The following is a 22,486-nucleotide window of genomic DNA, read 5'->3' as shown; positions in this document are numbered from 1 at the left end:
GAAATTAAAATTTATGTTCACACCAAAATTTGTACGTGAATGTTCACAACAGTTTTATTCTAATAGTCCCAAACTGGAAACAATCAAAGTGTTCCTCAATAGGTGAATGGTTAAACCAACTCAAGTACATCCATACCATGGAATACTTACTACTCAGCAATCAAAGGAATGAACTACTGATGCATATCACAATACCAACGAATCTCTATGAGTCTCCAGGGAACTATGCTGAGTTAAAAGATCAAACCAAAGGGTAACATACCATATGATTCCATATATATAATATTTTGAAATGACATTTTATAAATGGAGGACAGATAAGTGACTGTCAGGACTTGCAGGTAGATGGGGTTGATAGAAGGTGGCTATGGTGATAAGAGGGCAACAGAGATCCCTGTAGTTTTGGTACTGTCCAGTATTTTGATTGTGGTAGTGGATAAGTGAACAAATTCAGATGATAAAAACTGTATATAACATACTTCATACATAACTAGAAGTAAAATGGAGGAAATCTGAGTAAGATCAGCAGATTGTATCAATATTAAAATCCTGGTTGTGATATTTACTACAGTTGACAAAATATTTCCATTGGGAGACACTGAACAGAGTGTACAAGGGATATTTCTACATTACTTCCTAAAACTGGATTTGAATCTCAATAAAAAAATTTAAAATATCCTAAGTGCTAAGAGAACAGTTAAGTAAATTATGACGGATCCATAAAAAGCCCTTTTAAAAATGGGTACATTTACTGTAATCCTGTGGAAAGGTAGCCAAGAAGGAATAATTTAAACAAGACAAGTGGCAAAAATATGCAGAGTAGTATTTCTTTTCTGCAACCACACACACTATTTTTAGACACAGAAACTTTCTGGAAAAAGTTGGGACACTTGATAAGGTTAGAATCAAGAATATGCACTCCTGATACAATTTTAAAAGCTAGTTTTAAATACTCAGTTTTACCTATAACCTCCCTCCTCCAAAGGAAAAGAAAGAAAGAGGGAATGGAAGGTGGGAGGGAGGGAGAAGGGATCTATCACTTACGGTGCGGAAAAATAATTGGTAGCGTCGATCTCCCAGTTTTGAGTGAGCTACAAAATCTCCACAATTAACGGGAGCCTCGAGCCCCTCAGACCCTCAGCCTCCCCAGCCCGCCGTCCCCGCTTTGCCCCGACGGCCTGGCCTGGGCAGGGCGAGCCCCACTTGGCCGGCGCTCGCGGGGCTCTGCCTGGTGGCCCGTGACCCCGACCCCGACCCCGGGGCGTCTCCTCACCCACCAGGCGGCTAAATCCACCCGCCGGTTGTAAAACGGCGCCCAGAGCCTCCAAACAAAGTGTAACCACGGTAACAGCCAATCCCAAAGAAGACGGGGCGGCCTTTCGTACGGTGCGCCAGTAGGGCAAACTACTTCGCTTCGAAATTAAACGCTGAATCTCAGGACCCGGGTGAGGAACAGAATTTTCTCCAGGTAGGTTTTTAAGATTTAAATAACTTTGGAAAGCAGTTAACAGAGAAATCACATTTTGTTACAATTACCCAAGGAAAGGTAACCTGATCTTTAAATTGTTTTTGATTTGTCTATATTTATTACTTGCATCTAGTGAATGTTAAGTTGTTCATGTGTAAATTGTTTATTCCACAAAACCTTAATCCTAAGAGTGATTTCTGGGTCTGTAAGTATGGAAGGAAAGCCAACAAACGTTTTGCCTTCCATGACAACAGTTTCTTTTAAGAAAGAAAAAAATCAATCAAATGTCACTCAATGACTATCAAAAACCTCTGAGTGAGTGGGTTTGTGGGATGAGAAATTTGAAAAATTACTTTCTGGAATATGTGTTACTATAAAATCTTGACGGTGACATCCACTATTTTAATGTAAAATTTTAAGTTTAAGCACACATCATGTTATTTAATTTTCACTTAACAATTAATTCATCAAAGTTTTTTTTGTTGAAGCAAATATATAAATATATAGTGTATGAAATGTGAAATTTCATTTAGTTAATAACTAAATTTCGTTTTACTTTAGTATTACTGCTTTTAACTTTCTTAAACTTTGCAAACAAAGCATTAAATTACACAAGGAAGTGGCTAAAAATAATTGTAAAAGGTACATGACATTACAATAGGCTAAAAGCAAACATTTCACTGAGCTTTGAAAAAAATACACTATTTCCTGGTAACAATAAGAATTAATAATATGGAGTTCTCAGTAGACTTTTGTCATTAAAAAATAGATATTAGTACTCCATTCAAAAAAGATGATTTTCAAAAATAAACTACTTCTGGTTTCAGATCTAACTATATTTAGATCTAACTTAAATTTAAAGTCTATCTCAGGTGGCATTTTTTTCTTTTTTTAGTTTAGTATTGTTGATTCATAGAGTATTCAAACTCTTCATTTGAAGTGCTCAGGTTACCATATTATGTTAAAATTCGTATTTAAAAACCTTAAGGATGATTTTATTTGTAATTATAAAACTATTTAAGAGTTTCCTAAAGAATATCAAATCTATTAGTAATCAATTAATTTCTAAAACTAAGTTTAAGTAGCTAATTTAGTAATCAAATAATTTGAAGATGATGTCTAAATTGCTTTCCTTCTAAAAGATTACTTTGTTAAACAAATTGATAGCAAAAAAGAAAAATATTGAAAGTTCTTCTGAAGATAAATTAATCCATGGTTGCTACATGTTATAGTCTCATGTTATTTTTTTACTTTTGAAGAAAACTATCAGTTAGTCATAACATAGCTATCACTAATTAATATCACAAATTAAGCAAAAAATACAACAATGATCTCAAATAGTTATATAAGTCAATTTAACTAGAAACTGTTGTAAATATGCAGCATTTAGTTGAAATCTATTTAATTGTAATCTTCCTAGGAATTACAGCCCAAAATTGAGTATGTTAGTCTGTCCCTAACCTTTCAACTTGAGTAGGGTTTTTCTTTCTTCTTTTTAATAAATAACTTTCTTTTCATTAAATTTACTCTTATTTGGAAATCATCTACAAGACTGGTTGGCTTATACCTATTGGCCTATTACAACATCTTTCTCTTAGAGAGCCCATAATCAATATTTATGGAGGGAATGAAAGAATGAAAGATAACTATTTGTTCCTCAGCTATCTGGCAAGGCTAAGATTTCTTTGAAAATGTTAATTGAGTGGTGTGATTAGTTTAATAACATTCTTCAACAGCTGTCTTGGTTTCATATGACCATGATATAATTTAAATATCCCAGAATATCATGGCAGTACTTAAATAGCTACATAGCAGGTGGTTGTTTGTTTTATTTTCTTGAGAGTGATTATTGGATAATAATATTTTTAGTATGTGACCTACAGTGTTGGATTCTTAGACCTCTGCTTCTCTTTTTCTATTTAAAGACTATCCCAAACTCTCAAGTTCCTTCTCTAATGTTCTGTGTTCTGTCCCTGCAGCTGACATCACCACCTACTTGAGTCCATCACTTTCCCATAGTTCTCATCTCATTTCCCAACCTCCTTTGTATAATCTTAGTATTTCTATACTAAAATGTGGTATGATGAGATGCATAGGTAACATTTAGCCAGGTCCTGGACTAAGTACTTTACAAACAATCTCCTTTAATTTTCACAATATCCCTTTGAACTGTGTAGTGTTATAATCTCTATTGACAGATGATGACATTGGAGCTGGAAAGAGTAGCAAGAGCATGGTTTGTATCTCTGGGTTTGAATCTCAGTCTTACCACACATTAACTACGTGGATTCAAGGAAGTTATTTTACAACCGAGTCTCTTTCCTCATTAGTAATACTGGTGATAGCAGCATAATAGCTCCTAAGAGGCAAAATGTGATGGTCTGGGCAATCAATAGAAATAACATTGTAGAATATGGGATAATGTTAATAGCTTAAGTATTTAAACGCTATAGACCTGGGTTCAAGCTTCATCTTTGCCTCTTTGCAACATCCCAATGCTGGCAATTCTACTTCGACTGTATCTCTTATTTCCTGGTACTCTTCTCCATTCCCCGCGGCTACCTTGCAATTTAGACCACATTAATTTCTTATGACCTAGTGCATTAGCTTTGTAAAGTATTTCTCTGAGTTAGGTTTTTTTTTCTGATTTGACTTTCACACAAATGATAGAATTATGGTTCCCCACTATCTTCAGAAAAGTAAAAATGATTTCTTAGCAAAGCATACGTACATGATCCTTCACAATCTTTTCTGAGTCTATTTCTCTAGCCTTATCTTAACATCTCCTGCTACTCAGACTTCTGCCCTCATGCACTTCACTATAAAACGGGGAACACCGTGTTCCATCTGTTTTGAAATCTTGCTACCTCTATCCCATTTTTTGTCTGACTGGGACCTTCTTAATCAGCCTTCAAGGGGCATTTCAGGTTACCACCTCTCTGAGACTTCCCAGCTCCTTTTATTCCCTGCCCCTCTACAACCCCACCACCTAAGTCAGAGTTGGCCACGGGTTTTAATATTTGACTCCTTCAGAGTCTGTCTTATTTATTCACTTTTCTGTTCCCATTTCCTAGTGCTTAGAAGGAACTTAAAAACAACAAAAAGTAATTAGAGTTTTAATCAATTAGTGAAAAATGAATAGGTGAACTGTTGTAAATTGTCCTTACCTATAACATTTATACTATTGAAAAAAAAATTTTTCTGCTGTTGGACCATTAACTAATCTGGAAATGAACAAAATAAATATACCACTAGGATCTTATTTGATTAAGTTGAAAATAAATTATTTGTCTATAGCAAAAGAAAATAGAGATCTCTCACATTACAGGTATTTAAATAGGAATTGCACTAACTTGTATATCTTTGTGTTAACACATCTTTATTTTCATTGGTGTGGTTTTCAGCATGTGGCTTGAGGCTGAGAAGTTCCGCACGTGAGCATCTCCTCTTACCATTGGGTGCAAACATGGCTGTGGGCTTCCTCGAGTCGTTGCTTAGACACCCTGTTTGTTGTGTTCTAACTCTTTAACGTGCACTGCTTGCTATGGTCTGAATGTTTGTCTCTCAAAATTCACATATTGGGATCTTTACACCCAATGTGATGGTGTGAGAAGATGGGACCTTTAAGAGGTGGGTGATTAGGTCATGAGGATGGATCCTGCATAAATGAGATTTATGCTCTTATAAGATCCCACAGAGTTCTCCAGCCCCATCCAGTCACTTTCACCATGTGAGGATTGAACAAGTTTGAAACCCGGAAAAAGACCTTTACCCAACCATGCTGGCACCCTGATCTCAGACTTCCAGCTTTCAGAATGGTAAGAAATAAGCATTTGTTGTTTTTAAGCCCCCTAGTCTGTGGTATTTCATTTTAGCAGCCCAATCGGACAAGAACACAGGTGTTTTGAAGTTACCATGACATCATCCTTGCCACGTTTGCCAGCCTTCTCACTGTTTTTGAACTCTGTATCACGGAGCACCATTTTAGAAAGTTCTTCCTCTGTTGGTTTTCCTAAGATCATGAGTTTGTAAGTCTGCTTTAAAAAAAATCCAAATTCCTAATGATATCATTCTCTCCCATCCAACCTCTACTCATTTTTACCTGTAGCCAATCCCTCTTCTTTCATTAGTTACCATGAAATGGATGGGTGCACTCGCATGCATCTCTATGGGTGACTCCCAAGTCTGTATGGCCTCTGCTATCCATTTGTCTGCACTCTGTTTCCAGAGATTAACCACAAAGAGATCTTCTACCAATCCAAGCTCAATTATTATATATTAAATTCATGAAATTTATTAATTTTTTTCTGAACATTTTCTTTCCCAATTTCTTATCCCCAGTGCTTCTCAGTATCCTTTTATTATCCTGCAGGAATCCTCCAGATCCCCTTTGGGTCTTTCTTTTCCACAGTAAAGCATATTAACACCGTCTCCAAGCCCTCTTTTCCTTCTGTCTCTTATAAAGCCCTTTCCTACCTGCCAGGTGCTTTATTGGGCTCCTCCCATTTTTCATTGACTCCTTCTCTTCATCTTGGGCACATAGTTGCCTCCGCCTCCAGCTGAGAAGTGCCCCATGACTAAGTATGTGCCAGTGCCACGTGAGCAGAAGAAAAGTGTGCAATTTCCACCTCAGCTCCCTACAAGATGCTTGTCTGAGTTTACTCATCTTCTTTTCCTTTCTGCTGCCTGTAAAGGAGGACACCCTGAGCAAATTTGGAAGTCATATATTGAACAGCTAAGGCAAGCCCCAAGTTCCTAAGATGATTTCCTAGAAAAGACCCAGTTACCAACCTTGGACTGAGAGAACAATAAACTTCAGTTTATTTTTGTATTTGGGTCCTTTGATAAAGCATTTTAGCCTAGACTCTAGTATGCTAATTATCACCAAATCAGCTGCCAGCTTATGCCTTCAACATTTCACATCAGTTACTACAGAGCAATCCTGATCACGAGTCATCTTTCTCTTTCTTATTCACAGACAGAGGCCAGGACTTTGGGCCTAAGAACGTGTTCAGGTTGTAGGAGATCACAGCTTTCTCATATGCTGTGATAAATAGAATTGAAGCCAAATAAATAGAATTGAGGCCTTCCCAAGGCCTACACATCTTGGGAAGAAACCGAAATAAAAGTCAGGCAGTCTTTCCAGCTCAATGCCCCATCCAAATAGGCCAGACACCGCAGGTGCCTAAGAATGAAACTAGAGAACAGAAACTAGAGAAACCAAATGACAGCAGGAGAGTTCAAAGTAGAGGCTGGAGGACAAAGCCTGGAGAGACTCCTTAGCTGGGAATAAGAACCTTGGGAGCTTTAGGGAGGAACGTCGCCTCTGGTCAACGTAGAGAAGGAAGTGCAGGGACTCTAACTGAGACATCTCTTAATTCTCCACTTTCCAAGGCATCCTTCAGTTCAACAAACAGATTGGTTTCTTCCTACCTGGAGACAAACAGCTCCAAATTGCTCTTATTACATCTGAATTCAGTATGTCAATCACGCACTGTATGTACCACAACACTGTAAAGTGCACTTTGTAAAGTATGGTGCTAGCTAGAAATGAAATGATGAAGGAAAAGAGAAAACTCAGAACATGTCCAGGGAAATTTTGAAACTTCATATTGAACAAAGCACTAAAAACCAATGGGTTAAATGTTGGTTTTTCCATAAAAGTTTTATGAAATTTGGCTCTTTGGAAAATAATTTTTAATTAACACAATCTTAAATAAGTTAGCTCTTTTTCTTACACTGTATACCAAACTAAATTATAGACTGATTAAATAATTTAATCCATCTGCTCATTAATTCATTCAACAGACACCCATTGAGTACTTGCTGTGTGAAAAGACTCTGGGAATGTAATGATATGCAAGACCTACTCTTCCTGCTTAAGGATCTGAGAGTCTATGTGGGAAGAAAGACAAGTAAAGGAAAATATAAAGAGGTAACAAATGGAGGTTAGACAGAACTTCTAAAGCAAGACCTCAATGAGACACTAACATTATTTTGGGAAAGAAAGGGACAGGCAGAATTAAAAGAAAGCTTTCCAGCAAGGAGAACAAGGTGTGTTCAACCCAGAAACAAAATATTTTACTTTCTGAAAACAAAGAAGTTCAGTAAGGTGGCTATTGACATGTTATATAAATGTCGTTTTGGTCTGAACTGTCTAGGTAGAGAAGACAAGTGCAATTTTCAAGATATCTTCAACATGTCCTTATATTCAGGAGGGCAAACAGGAATGTTACACAACTGGTGTGAAGAAAAATGTGCAACTGACATGAGTAGGCAGAATTATTTAAAGTTGTTACCGTGCTGAGCGCTTATAGTAAAAGTTGTTTTGTTATCTTTTCAGAATCATCAATATCTGAAGAGAAACAAGAATGTTAAGAAAAAACAAAACATTAATTTTTAAATACTTTCTTTATCTCATTAATGGTGCTTTCTTGGTAAGAATCTTCATAATTATTTAGTAAAGAAAATGCAATATGTTTTATTGGCAGTTACTAAAAAATTATCACTGTCTTTTCTGTAGGTTCTTGGACTTTTACTCATGGCATTTGGTGCATGGCTTTTATTAGATAGAAATAATTTTTTCACAGTTTTGGGTATGTATCTATTTTTCTTTTGCTCTCTGAATGAAACCAGACATTCCGTTTTAAATAATTGCATACATGGTTTATTCAGCAGGTGGCAGCATTTCTCAAAAATTCATTAAGTATGGTCCAATTTTCCCCTCCGAAGGTCTTTGTCAATTAGTTTTAGAAACACCATTAAATAGTAAGACTTAAATCCCAGGCCAAAATAAAGAGAAATTTTGGGGAGACAGAGATAGGGACATTTGCTGGACAAGAGCTAAAGGAAGACTGGATTATTCGGCTAAACTCCAGACCTTCACAGATCTGTAGAGTTGAAAAGATAATGGAGACGAAGTGTTTCACTGCCCAAGTTAGAAAATGTCTTTTAAAGCTCAGTTACCATCTACTCTCACCACCACATGGTTAAAAATAAAATATAATGTTCCCTAAATATGCACAAAATAATTGAATTTATTTAACTTACTAAAAAAGACTTTAGATTTTTTTTGGCCTTTATTTTTTACCGTTTCGTGGTATGCCGTGGTGGCTATGAACTGAAGTTTTATAGGTTAAGTGTTCTTTTCATATACATATCCTTGGTTGGACGGAAGAAAGCCACATTTCAAGTACTTACTAGTCATGTGAGGCTATTGGGTATTGGCTCCCTAAATATTGCATAGCACAGATAAAGAACATACCCATTATTTCAGTAAGTACTATTGAACAGCATTGTTAATTATTACATATATAACCAAAAAAAAAATTTAGGAAAAAGAAAGCTAAATAAAAAGCTAAGTTTAATGGGTGATAAAGTGCACCCAAATACAATACACAAAGTGTATTGAATAATTTAGCTAAACTTTACCTATACCTAAGTATCTGGTATCTTTCTTCTGTTTGTATAATTTGATCTGGAAAAGTATTCACGATGTGTGCATGCATTAACAGTTTGCACGGAGTAAATGGGTGTGTGGAGATGTTATGACCACTTTTCTGTTTCTCCTTTCCTTCCCCAGAATAATGGCATAGTAGCTCCCACTTATGTAGTGTTGACTATGCCAGACACTGGGCTAAGTACTTCCTGTACAGTATCTAATTTAATAATGTAGTAATTAAGGTGAAGTAAAAGTCATCTTCTTTTCTTTTTTCTTTCCTTCCACTATGCCACTTAAAGATAATTATCATTAACCTTAATATACTTGGTTGTGAAAAAATTTCTGCAAAGGTAGTCAGAAACTTACTTTTTAAGTTCTGTTTCTTTCAAATCATGTATTTAAAACAGTGAAATCTCATGGTTTCAAGACACAGAATTGAAAATAACCAGTTTGAGACAAGAAACATTGGATTCTCCTCTCCCCATTATCTGCACCTTCCAATTAATTGATCTCTTCTTCACCTCTTTTTTTGTAATAACACCATGCCACCTGAAGCCCCATTTACCTTCTGCCTCAGTAACAGCTTCCAACAGCCCTGTGCTCTGATCTCCTTTCTCAGCCATCTTCCAAATATCACTCAAGTCCTTTAAAATGCAAACTTAACCATCTAGCATTAAAAGCTTTCCTCTGCCTCCCCTTTGTCATTTTATGCTCATGTGACAAATATTTATAGAGCATCTTCTGCATGTTAGGCACTATGCCATGAGCTGAGGGTACACTGGTGTACAAGAAAGGTAATGGTCCTGTTCTCATGGAGCTTAATTCCAGTGAGAAAGACTGACAACAGCACACAAGTGTGCAGTTTGGCCCCTACAAACCTTCCCGGTGTCACCTGCCTTTAACTGTAAGTGCCAGCCAAGTTTAGTTTCCTACCCATACTCTGCTCTGCCGTGTCTCAGAATGCTTCCACTATTCCAACCAAGATATTTCCAATTAATCATTTAAAGCCCAAACTCGGGTATTCCCTTCGGTTAGATTGCCCCCTACTGGATTAGGTGTGCTTGTACCCAGTGGTTTAACAACTGGTTCTGGGAGTGGAGTCTTGATTTATGGTATTTGCTGTTTTCTGTGGTTTAAATAATCCCACGATGGCTGATTTCACGGTGCCCATGTGAACTGAGTTGGCTTACAAGTTTCATGAGAATTTAACAGTTGGCTTTTATGAGCCAGAGCAAGCTGACTCCAGCACACCACTGCCTCTGCTGTCCTCCCATAAAACCTAGGGCGTATTTAATTTAGTTATTCTTCCTTTTTTAAAGCAAATACTTGTTAAGTGCTTAGCGTTCTACAGTCTGTGTCATAGCATAAACATTTAACCGTCTGCTGAGTATATAATTATATATAGTCTGCAGCACAGAGAGCTCGGTCTTGGTCAGGAGAGGATAAAATACAGTTTTAACAGGCCCTACTACCAATAAACTCAGGGTCTCATACAAGGGAGACTTAACCCACACGTGACAGGTACCCAAAACATTTTGATGAATGAGTGAATGAATGAATAAATACATAAAATGTTGGAGGTACGTTAAACAAAGAAGAGTTCACCCTAGGAAAAAAAAAATGTCATTTTTATGAAATTGTTTTTGTGGAAAACAGTGAAGATAGGGGAAAGGTAAAGAGAGCCACTGAGACTGAAGAACCTATCTATCATGCCATTAAAGGAAGAAGAATTGTTGCTAAGAGTAAGTGAGAAGTGGTAGAATGAGGTTTAAAAAAAGAGAGAAAAGAAGTCCTAGTGGTTTGGCAGCAGCTGTTTAGGGAAACCGTGGGCTGCTGCATTTATTACTAAAGAGAAAATAAGCATCACTTAATGATAAATTATTTTTTGTGGTTTCCACAGATGAGAATAATCAGTTGATAATACCTGTTTTTCAAGTTTTGATTGGAACTGGATCTGCTACTGTTCTCCTTTGTCTCTTGGGTTTTTTGGGAATTCACAATGAAATCAGATGGCTCCTAATTCTGGTACGTATTTTATTTCAATGACCTGAATTAATTTGTAACTTCAATATTGAGTGTACAAGCCACACAAATGAGCAATAATGATTTATGTGGCCATAACATTGCACAAGTGTGCCCTTGGGAGTAAGGCAAATGAAGCACCTCCTCCCAAGAAACTTTTCTAGGTAGAATTTTCTTGGTGAGTTTTCCATGGATCAAATATGGACTTCAGCACATGTACACTTAGATATTAATTTTCAACAGAGAGTCAGTGGGAATCTGCCTCCTAGGGTGAGCTAGAATTAACCAAATAAAGGGCATTAAAGTCAGTAAGCAAAGTAGTTTAGCAAGGAAAAGAAAACATGTCCTTAGTCAGCATGTTTTCTCCCTGTGGGCATGCCATGTGGGAAGCTAACTTAAAACTGAGATCAGAATTTATTATTTAAAAAAGAGAAAATATGACTGCTGAGTAGACCAGAGTCTGGCATCTGGCTAGCACACTGTCTCTCCCTCAGCAGGTAAAATGAAAAGATAAATTAAGATCAGGAATATAAACCTGAACATAAGCCAGTAACCATGTATGTGGCAGGGATGGATCACAATTCACAGATACAGGTGAAATAAGCTTTTCACATTTTCTGTAAATCAAATCAGGTTTAATTCACAGGCAGTCTCCAATCAAGCAGATGGAAAGTTCGACTGCAGCCATGGTGTCTCTTGCCTGGAAGAATGCAGACATCCTTAGCTTTTATGTACCACTGGGCATCTGGGTGGTCACTCTGGACACTGGCTGTTGGTCTCCACAGGTTACCATGAAAGTTCCCGTTTCCCCAGGTCACCTAGTCCCTTCAGATCTCTTCATTCAAAGGATTTGTCCAGAGCCACCACCACAGCCCCTTCTCTGCCATGCCCCTCCCCTGAAAGAGACGAGATCCCAGTGACATGGCAATCAAAGGACTTATGCCCAAAATAGGGACCAGTGGCTGTCTGTTATTGATGACCATTACCTGTTTTTCATCTGAATATGACCCGCTGGCAGAAACATTGTAGGCAGAGCGGGAAGCCACCCCATCATTTCACCCTGGAGTCTAGCCACCTCACAACAAATCACCCTCATGTATATTTCAGTCAGTAAAATATTCAGACTGCTAACTTTTAAAATTATTGTGAACTCTAGGTAGTATCTATCACTATGTGCTGCTATAATGAAGAAAACTGCAGTGGCCATAAGTTTTAAAAAATAAATGAATACATGAGAAAATCATTTTATTTGACTTTCGATAGAAATATTTCAAGTTTTCAAAGGAATAGTCCAAATGTACATACAGACTTGACTTCACTGTTACAGTTGCTTTTGTTACTTCCTGGGTTTTTGTTATTTTGTATTTGATGGAACAGTTTACATAGTAAGTCACAATTTAGAGAGTTCCTTAGTGTTAACAGAATGGTGTGTTAAGTGGAGGTCCAGATAGCTGAGTTCCCCTCTACAACAGGTTTAGGTCTGAATGAAGACAGTATCATCGGCAACCTCATGAGACCAACCAGTCTGTTAAGCTTCTCAGGAAACACTATCATGTCTCTCTTTCTACCAAATGTGCAATGATTATTTTTCTTTGCCTTTTTGTTTGAATAATTTCAATCTTTGATATGAGGGCAGGAAAATTCACCAATGTGTGTGTGTGTGTGTGTGTGTGTGTATACATATATATATATAAAGACTGTATATTTCATATGATTTTCCCACCATTGTAGCAACTAAAAACTGTATTAGAAGCATAGTGTCATCTCTCTTCTCCCTCTGTTTAGTATGCAGCACTGTTAATGTGGGCCTTTGGAGGTCAGGTGGTACTATCAGCACTCATCTTCACACAAAAAAAGGAGGTATGGAAAGATCATCCTTTTATTTGAAATCTAAAGAAAACTATATTTTAAATGATTGAGACCTGTGATCCTATATTAATTGCTAATGGTAAATGTGTTTGGAGGGAAAAAGGATTCAGTGGAAGTATTAGAATTCTATACAGGAAAGGGTCAAGAGTCAGATAAGAAAGGTGGGCTGGAGGAACTTGTCCTACTCTGCAAAATATGGGAAGGTCGTAAATAATAAAGAATGAGGAGACAGGGATGAGGTGATGCTGAGTGTGGGGAATCCAAAACTGGCCCCCCAGGCAACCCTGGCTACCACTACAAACGCAGTCACTATATTATATTCTGTTTTTATAAAGAAATATCTTTCGTCTTGTACTAATTTGAAGTTTAGCCATTTCATTTAAATAAGATGGGCTGAATAATTCATATATTTTGCACAGGTGTGGTCATGAGTGATATAATTAATTTGAGCAAAATTTATATTCATCAAATTAAGTTCAAGAAAAGCACATAATAAGTTGCCTAAAAGAAGTTTTGGTAACAGAACTTACCTTAATAGGTAGGTTATTTTTAATTGCTTAAGAACTTCAGTGTTTGGGGGCACTCAGGTCTGTCTTTGTATCACGGAAGACTTGAAGTCATACAGATCTGTGGATGACTAGAGATCAATTAATTACTCCACAGCCTTAAGCCTGTATCTTCAACTGTAAAGTGTGGTTAATACCTTCCTACTTTAATACAGTTATCATTAACTGATGGCCTATAAAGTTCCTGTCATAAAGTAGCTACTGAAGAGCACTCTTTCTCCCTCTAATTAATTTTGAAGGAGCCTGCGATTAATTCCTGTGTCCTAGCCTTCAAATTCTCTTTTTATATAGACTCCTAAGTAATAGGCAAATCCCAACAAAATCTTCTGTATATAACAGCATTGCCCTCCAATTTCATTTACTCTCCTGTGCTTGGAATCTCCCCTGGATATCTAATCACCCAGAGCCTATTGTTAATGGCCTGAATTTCTTCTCTCCACAGCCAAACATTGTGTGTGTGTGTGTGTGTGTGTGTGTGTGCGCGCACGCACACATATGTGTGTATATACAGCAAGTGAGTCCTGTAAAGCTATTTTGGTGGCAAAGCACCAGATCCCTACTCATCAGCCCCTAAGTTTAGGACCTGGAGAAAGAACCTAAAAATGACAATTACAGACTCTTAACACATAAATATAGTTTATCAGTGTCATCCAGATTTACTTAAGTATTAGTCACATTCTCCTCTCCACCTATTTTAAGGATAGTAAGAGCTATCATTTAACAATAGTTACCATGTGCCAGAGTCTGGGATAAGCACTTTATAGGTATGATATTATCGACCCTCACAACAAGCCCTGGAGATGCATTTGTTTGTTCCTATTTCTAAAGCAAGGAACTGAGGCTTTTAGAGGAGAAACACTTGCTAAAATATATCATCGCCCAATGACAGAGCCTGGATTCAAACACTTATTAACTGATCCCAGGGCTAACGGCTTTGTTTACACTGATTTGTCTTCTACATTCAAACCGAACTAAGCTCTTACAAGCCTCTAAATCTTTTAGGCCATTTACGGTTGCTAACTTAGTGTGCTTCAAAGGATGTTTGTCAAATCAAATATATATGAGAGAATTTTATTTATAAAGTACTCATAGATTATATATGAAACCCATTTATATACTAAGGTTATTCAAGTGCACTATGGATCTCTCAAATAATGTTTCAGAGAGTGAATGAGGGCATAAGTCAGTCCCCTCCCCACAACAATATCAAATGGGAAAACATCATATTCTATTCTGAATACAAATTAGAACTCAGAGAATAAGTTAGATAACTTATCGATTTAAATAACACTACATCATTCTAATCATAGATGTATTAAATAAAGCATAGATGTGTAAGTAACTGTGTAAGAGTTTAACCTGTACACATATTTTAATTATTGGAGTAATACCACCAGTTTAGTTTTCATAATTCAAAGACAGTGTAATACAATAAGAAATCATTAGATTAGAACTCAAGTGAACCGTATTTGAAAGCCTTAGCTCCTTCCCCTTATTCATGTAAACAAAGCAAATAATTAAATCCTCCTATTATCTATCTCCTTGTTCATAAAATAGGGATAGTATCTGTCCTTTCTACCTTTTGGTATTTTTGAGGACCAAATTAGGAAGTAGTTATGAAAGTCATATAAACTTTTAAATGCTTAAATAAGTTACTATTAAAACTTAGCTCTGCAATATCTACATTTTGAAAGTTTTCTCCAAAACTTTCAGCTCTGATTGTTTTTTTGTTTTAATATTGGCAAAGGATTTTTTAAATTAAAAATCTTCATTCTTATAAAATATACAATAGACACAGGTCAATTATTTTACTTAACATCTTGGTTAATGTGGGAACCAGTAAGATATAAAAACCATTTCAAAGGAGAGTCCAAAGAGAAGACACTTATAAAAGCCATCACTTAATAGATAGAATGAACAGGGTTGAAAAGGGGACGGATAAATTGCACCCCCACTAAGAAAAACTTGTAATTTTCTGACAAAATAAAATCATTTGCCTAACAATAGTTTTCTACAAATTACTAAGTTTTAAAGTAAGTTGAAAACTATGAAAGGTACAGACCCTCACAGAATCGGAGGACATTGAGGGTGTGCTAGAGAAAGCCTAGTTTCCAAAGAAAAGATAGTAATCTTTTTTGTCCATTCCAAAGGTTTTCACAATTTTTCCTGAGGGTACAGGAAGAAATAATTAAATAAGTAAAATAATTGACCTAGATATTCAAGAGAACAGCACATGACTTTCTTCCTAATCATAAAATAAGTCTAGTATATTCTTCCAATAGATCATGATGAGAAAGAACAAAAGTCTCAACACTCAGGCTGCTAAAAATAATTGAAGGAAAAAAAACACTTAGAAATAAGCAGAAAACTTCCTTTGAATACTCTTTTTATGAGGAACAGTAGGGAACATTGCTCTCAAATTTTCACTTTTAATACAACTTTCAACAGGTTCAGCAAGTATGGCATGATGAAATTGATTTAGTCATTTCCGAGTATGGAGCTCAAGATATGCCTGAAGACATACCCAAGTGGACTATTCTGAATACTTTACAGAAAACAGTAAGAAAAACATAGCATAAAACTAAAAATTGGAGATCAAATGTGAACAAAATTGGATAGGGAGACAGGAAGGGCAGGGGACAGCGGCAGAGGAATGAGCAGTTCTTGTATTACTTTCAGACAAACTGGGTGGAATAGCAATGTTCCCACTTATCCTCCTTTTGTAACATCATTATATCTCCTTTTCTGGGTTGATGTGCATTCGCACGTGGTTTCACCTGTGAAAGTGCTGGTGGTCTTCTGTCCAGTGGGCTGATCTGCACTGGCACACCCGGGGGGAGAGACGCCTGAGCACAGCCCCTGCGGGCCACAGAACGGCATGTGGTTTTCTGAGCCTGAATGCCAGGTTTGCCAGGTAGTAGCTCTGTGACCCTGAACAAGTAACCTTCTTAACTTCAGATTCTGTATTAGTAAAATGAGCAGAATAATCCTTACTCTGGCTGGCAAGAATACATGAACTGATTTGTAAATGTATAGAAAGTCTTGGATCTGGGACATAGTAAGCAGCTAATACTTGAGAGCTAATGTTGTTAGGATGATTATTTCACAGTTCAGATTTTTCTGGGCAGGCCCAGGAATGGGTATTGTCAGCCAAATAGTTTACAGGAATAGATAAGCACTTGGAACGTAGTAAGTGCTTGATAAAGAAAATAGCAGCCGTTTACATAGTGCCAGACCTTTTTGTAAGTGCTTATATTAACTCACTTAATCCTCCCAACCCAAGGTGGCAAAGCTGTTATCCTCATTCTACAGATGAGGGACAGTGAAATTTAGTAACTTTACCCAGGGCCACAAAGCTAATCAGTGGCAAGACTCACTGCCAGACAGTCTGGCACTAGGTTTCGTCCTCTTAACTGCGAACTTAGGTGCCTCACATAATTCATTATTTTTAGTACATGTAATAACAGATACGCATTTTAGGAGAATCAAAATCTAGTTAAAAGTGCTTTTACTTATCTTGCTTTTCCTCTAATATATGTGATCTGGGCATGTACTGCATTTTCACATTGCACTGTGACTAATAGCAGGGGATTGAACCTTCCCATGGTAGGCAGCTGAGACACAGGAAAACAGTTCTATGGATGACATCACTTCCATTAATGAGAATCAAGCTTATAGTTTTAGCTACGAATATAATTGAGATAGTACATGTAGGTTTGACTGGTCAAACTTATTTTCATTACCCAAACTCTAGAGCACCATTTTCAGCATTCCAAGATTGTTCCAAAATTGCTGGGACAAATTGTGGCATCGGTGGTACTGATGTTACAACTTCCAATAACAAGTTTAGAAAACAATGAAATACTTACTTTAACTTTCTCTTATTTTCTAAATGACAAAAATATAAGCTGATTCTTTCATATCCATCCAACTCAACCCTATAGGATTAGAAATGAGACAATGCTTAGATGTTTGATCATCTCTGTGACTATTGTCCTTATCATCTTTTTTGTTTTTTTGTGACAGCTTTTCACACAATACAAAATTGAAAGTTAACATCTCATATAAATCCTAAGAAAGTAAAAATAACCATATATCTCCCTATGTACACTAAACACACACGGCAACATATTCTGCATAAATATAAAGAGAACTGCTATAGGTGAGAGGAAGATATGGCTAAGGTGATTCTTTCTTCTACGTACTGGCCCTAAACATAGTTTATAGTTTGTAAATCAAGTTTATCTTCATCCTGGGCTCCTATAAGATAAATTCAGATACCACAATTTCTTCCAAACATAGCCCACTTATATGAGGAGAGATCTTTAGCTCTAATTAACAGCAATACCAGCAACAAAGTAATGCATTAAATGAACAAACAAAACTGTATGTACTTGTTTAACTCACTACATTTCAATGGGGAATAAATTAACAAATTATCTTCATCACAAAAAATACTTTATTATGCATGAAAATTATAATTAACTGCATTTTGAATGATTTATAGGAATATTCATAGAATCTTTTTCCTAGTTACAGTGTTGTGGCCAACACAATTACACAGACTGGATAAAGAATAAGAATAAAGAAAATTCAGAACAGGTGCCATGTTCTTGCACAAATTCTACATTAAGAGAGTGGTTTTGTGATGAGCCACTGAATGCAACTTACTTAGAGGTAAAGATAAGCCTTCTCTGAGTGTTTACAGTGCCTTTTTTTTGCAAGTCAATTTAGACTTCAGAACAATTTTTTAATATAAAAGCAATGTGATTCAAGTTGTTCTTAAGCTACTTTATGAAACTGAACCTATAATTTGCTGAATTGTAGTATCATTTCAGGTATATAGTAAATGAAATAAACTTTATGGGAGTATGTGATCCAGGTGCTCCTAGAACTTGGGATACCAAAGTCTTTTTCCCCAACCCTCCTTCCCAAATCCCTGCAGAGATAGGAGACATTTTTGGCAAATCCCTGGTGTATAGGTTTGGTAAGGGAGAGGTAATGCCAAAAGTAAAAAAGTATGAGGATTGGCAAAACTGAAGGGAGGGGACCCTGGCAGTGACAAAAGCCACCTTCAGATAAATGTGGCAGACGCAAGAGTCGAGGTTCATCTGGAGCAATTCCTATTTACAGGTATGGGATGTTGATAAACTAAGGGTTTCCATCCCCCCAAATTTTGATACTTTATATAGTTGATATGTTGAAGTTATTCTGATTTTATGTATCTTTCAGTTACATAATTCACTCATAGATAAGTAGAGTATTATTTTTTTAAAGTTTCTTCTATTTGGGAAAAAGTTATGTAGGGGGTAGTATATACCCTATTGAATTATAGTATTCAGAAAATAAGATCCCTGTCAAAACTTAATATATTTCTGGTTCAGTTACATGGCAACATATTAGCAACTTTACAATTAGCAGCTGAGGAGTCCTCCTGTCATAGGAAGCTCCCTGGGCTACAAAGTTCAGGGTCAGGTTAGTCATTGACTTGCTTTTACACTTGGGTAAATGACTAATCCATGTATCTCTTCTTCTTTGTAATAGAATTATGTATAAAACCATTTCCCTCTCCAAATCAATCTAAGTATCTTCTTTTTTCTTAGGGTTGTGAAAATAAAATCAGCACATGGTTTCATGCTAATGCTTTCACATTAATTGGAATTAACTTTGGGCTTTTGGCTTCAGAGGTAAGATTTTGTTCATACGTATAAAAGAAAAAAATATATTAGGTATAAAATATACAGAATAAACAGCAGAACAACCAGGTGGAGACCTAATCTGACAAATTAATCTGATTGGAGTCTGGACCTTAAGACTACTTACAACCAGGAGAGGTGTAGATCTTAGCTGAAGGTGATACCCTTAAATCAGCCGAATGGGGAGAGCCTGTTAGTAGGTGGTCATCCTGATGGACAGTGATTTCATTGCTTTGTGATGTAAAATAATAATATTTCATATCTCAGCTGTGAGAGCACCATGTTGGGCAATCTGCAAGGTGGCAAACTTGTGAAATCTTGGCAGATATTTGACATTAGGAAATCTATTCAATCACATACTCATGCATTCATTGGTTCATTCAGTAACTTTGTATGGGGGAGAACATCTACTGTGTGTCAGAGGCCGTTTTATAGGATTGATGACATAGTTAGATGATGAAATAAAAAGCAGATCAGCCATTCATCAGGACCTCTACCCCACTGACAGCCCATGTAATTGAAATTGAACAATCTATTCCTTAGTCCCCTCTATAAATGACCTTAGTGACAGCTGGGTTATGCTAGACGACTCACTCTGAAGACTTCTAACTCACAACCATATGTACCTTACTATGTAATTTTCATCTTTTCCCTTTTTGATTTTGATCTTTTTTCTTCTACAGCATGCATTTTGGTGATTATATAGTAAGTGTTAACTTTACAAATTATTCTTATTGATTACATTTTGATATCTTATTATTTCCTTTTCTTCCAGGTTTTGCAAGTCTCATTAACTGTTTCTTTCTTCAGACACATCAAGAATAGGATATATGCAGAAATGTGATCTTTGAATTTTAATTTTCCCAGAAGAAGCCAGTTAATTCTCAAAATAATCACATCACATTCTTTTATTCCAAAAAAAGTTTTGAATTTTATCAATTAAGTGTAGGGCTTATTCAAGTTATTGTTTATATGTAACACAGAATTACTGAATACTATAAAGTAACTCCAAAAATTTTTATTAATTTGGTTTTTCAAAATATCAAATTTGGCATTTCAGAACTTTACCCTGAGCTATTCTTTGAATTCAGAGGATAGCATCGTATACACTGAATTCAAAATGTGATGAAGTTGTTTTGAGTTTCTTAGGTAGAAAAAAATACCTGTATATTCAGAAAATAGCAGTTATGATAGTTAATAATAACAAGCAGTTATAAAATGTACCTTGCATTTGTAAATTTTAAGAAAATAATACTGGTTTATGAGAGATTTAAAAGAAAGATTGAAAATCATCATGATACTGACCTTTATGCTGAATTAATCATTTATTTCTGTCTTCTGATAATGCTCGTAAGGGGCTAATAAACTTAAAACTTTATAGATTTGGATGTAATTTAGTGACAGTAATAAAATGTTAAAATTTCAATAAATTTTTACAGTAGCAAAAATAATCTATTCTAAGTGATCACTGAATTCTCATACTCTTTACTCAGTCCTCATTTTCTTCTCTTTTTGCTTAAGTTTTTTTCAGTGTGCACATGCACAATTCTCTGAGGGATATAAAAATAACTTAGCCGTTCTATTTTCCTAACAATGTTATTGTGATAACAGAAAAATAGTCCCTTGAAAAATAAAAAGTGCTATACAGATGTGAGGTATTACCATACCATTGTTGTCCTTTATAGCAAAATGCTGGCTTAACTTTTAGGAAATGAAAAAGGATAGATTACCTGAAGATTCTGTGTTGCTCTCTCTCCTATAAAAGGCTCACTTTCATTTACTAATTCAATCATATCTCTTTTTATCCATGTATCCAGTACATTGCAGATTTCAGAGACCTCTGGGCTTTTTTTTTTAACTTGGCACAGAAAATAGAATCACCATTTTCTCTAAAACAGTCTGTAAATAGGCATGCCTTCTATTCTTTAAAGAAAATCCTCTTGGGATTTAAAGTTCATTTGCAAATTCTCATTCTCTTTAAAATACACCACTGATGTAAAAAAATTCTGCACTACTTATAAGTTGAAAGGTAACTTATTGTTAACCAAATAAATATTATAGGTGATTTGATTATATATGTTTGTTTTTGCTTCAAGGAAACAAAAAGGATCACTAGATACTAGGCTATTTTCAGTTAATACTTTCAATCCACAAAATACATGCACCACTAATTGAATCTATTATCTTTATGGTTCTAGGGAAAACTGTCTTGAAGGACATTACTTTATACCTTGAAAAAAATAAAAGACTTATTTGGTAAGATAAAATATGTCCCTCTATTAATCTTGTTTTTCTAATTAATTAGAAGGAAACTTTAGAAAGTACTGAAAATCAATGTGGGTCAGAAGTGAAACAATGAGTTAGAATTTAGGGCCACACCTAATCCTGCCTTCCCCTTCAAACTGTCTTATTGCATACAAAATACATGGAACTTGCTACAGACTCCACATTTTAACAATGTTTCCAAAAGTTAGGGCTATTTTGTAATGGTACTAAGCAGGTGGAATACTTGCAAATCCTCCTAGATAAGGATACAGCACTCAATCAACAAGCATTCATAAAGCACCTACTCTGCACCAGGAGCATCGCTATCTGTTGGGATATGGAGAGGAAGAAATACATATATACTTCCCATACAGGGTTGGCTTCAGGGGCATATAACCTGTCCTTGGAAGAGTCCCAGACTTGGTTAGATACTTGGCAATTGCCAACTTGAAATTCTTAATAATTTTTGAACAAGGGACATTATGTTTACATTTTTTCCTGGGCTCTGTAAATTAGGTAGCCAGCCCCATCCCTGTAGTCAAACTCAGAGTCAGCACACCTCCTGACATGTGAGCAAATGTCATATATGTGATAATTTTTATCAAAAGAGAATGCCTAAGTTTGCCTTAGAGGATCAGAGAGCACATCAAAAAGGAGAGTCATTCATTCAACAACTACTTATTGAGGAACTGCTACGAGTTGAGCACTGTTCCAAGTACTGGAGAAAAAGTAGTGAGTATAATAAAACAAAACAAAATCATCGCCCTCATGGAGGCTACATGCAAGTCAGGGGAGCCAAACAACAAAGCATAAACAACTATTGTGTCAGACGGTGGGGAGTGCTCTAGAGAAGAGATTAAGTCGGGCAGTAGAATAAAGATGTTGGGGATTTAGGAGGATTGCTGTTTAAAATAGGATGTACAAAGAAGGCCACAGGGAGAAAATGACTTCTGAGGAAAGATGAGAGAATAAGGAAAGAACACTGCAAGGAAGAGGAAACAGCAGGTAGGAAGGAATGAGGACTGGAGACAAAAGTGAACATTTTGAGTTCAAGAAGTGAAGGAGGCTGCATGGCTAGAGTGGAGTGAGTGGGGGACTGGGAGGCTGGGGAGGAACACCAAAGGGGTCAAAAGGGGAAAGACGTCTTGTACAGACTTTA

The 22,486-nt window shown here is 36.3% G+C and overlaps 1 protein-coding gene across 7 annotated transcripts; it reads left to right on the top strand.

Annotated features, from left to right (window-relative positions):
- The first annotated feature begins 1,359 nt into the window (after positions 1–1,359).
- Positions 1,360–21,317, top strand: TSPAN19 (tetraspanin 19). Of its 7 annotated transcripts, XM_036890043.2 has the most exons (12): positions 1,434–1,468; positions 3,667–3,704; positions 4,873–4,902; positions 5,157–5,286; positions 7,812–7,905; positions 7,992–8,064; positions 10,810–10,934; positions 12,717–12,791; positions 15,815–15,925; positions 17,900–18,043; positions 18,970–19,053; positions 19,838–21,317. In XM_036890043.2, the coding sequence occupies exons 5-12, from the start codon at positions 7,840–7,842 to the stop codon at positions 19,904–19,906; spliced, it is 747 nt and encodes a 248-aa protein (XP_036745938.1). In that variant the 5' UTR covers positions 1,434–1,468; positions 3,667–3,704; positions 4,873–4,902; positions 5,157–5,286; positions 7,812–7,839; the 3' UTR covers positions 19,907–21,317. The 7 variants fall into 7 exon arrangements, with proteins under 7 accessions (XP_036745937.1, XP_036745939.1, XP_036745936.1 ...); XM_036890044.2 differs by lacking the exon at positions 4,873–4,902 and having other exon boundaries at positions 1,431–1,468; positions 17,906–18,043; XM_036890041.2 differs by lacking the exon at positions 4,873–4,902 and having other exon boundaries at positions 1,431–1,468.
- Positions 21,318–22,486: the final 1,169 nt, after the last annotated feature.

The sequence above is a fragment of the Manis pentadactyla genome, chromosome 10, assembly GCF_030020395.1.
Source record: "Manis pentadactyla isolate mManPen7 chromosome 10, mManPen7.hap1, whole genome shotgun sequence".
NCBI classification, from domain to species: domain Eukaryota; kingdom Metazoa; phylum Chordata; class Mammalia; order Pholidota; family Manidae; genus Manis; species Manis pentadactyla.
This window is presented reverse-complemented; position numbering and strand designations above follow the sequence as displayed.

Coding starts and splice junctions, on each gene's coding strand:
- TSPAN19 (XM_036890042.2), top strand. CDS start 7,840: ATGTTAAGAAAAAACAAAACATTAATTTTTAAATACTTTCTTTATCTC. Junction 8,065..10,809: donor TAATTTTTTCACAGTTTTGG/GTATGTATCTAT, acceptor TGGTTTCCACAG/ATGAGAATAATCAGTTGATA. Junction 15,926..17,899: donor TGAATACTTTACAGAAAACA/GTAAGAAAAACA, acceptor TCTTTTTCCTAG/TTACAGTGTTGTGGCCAACA.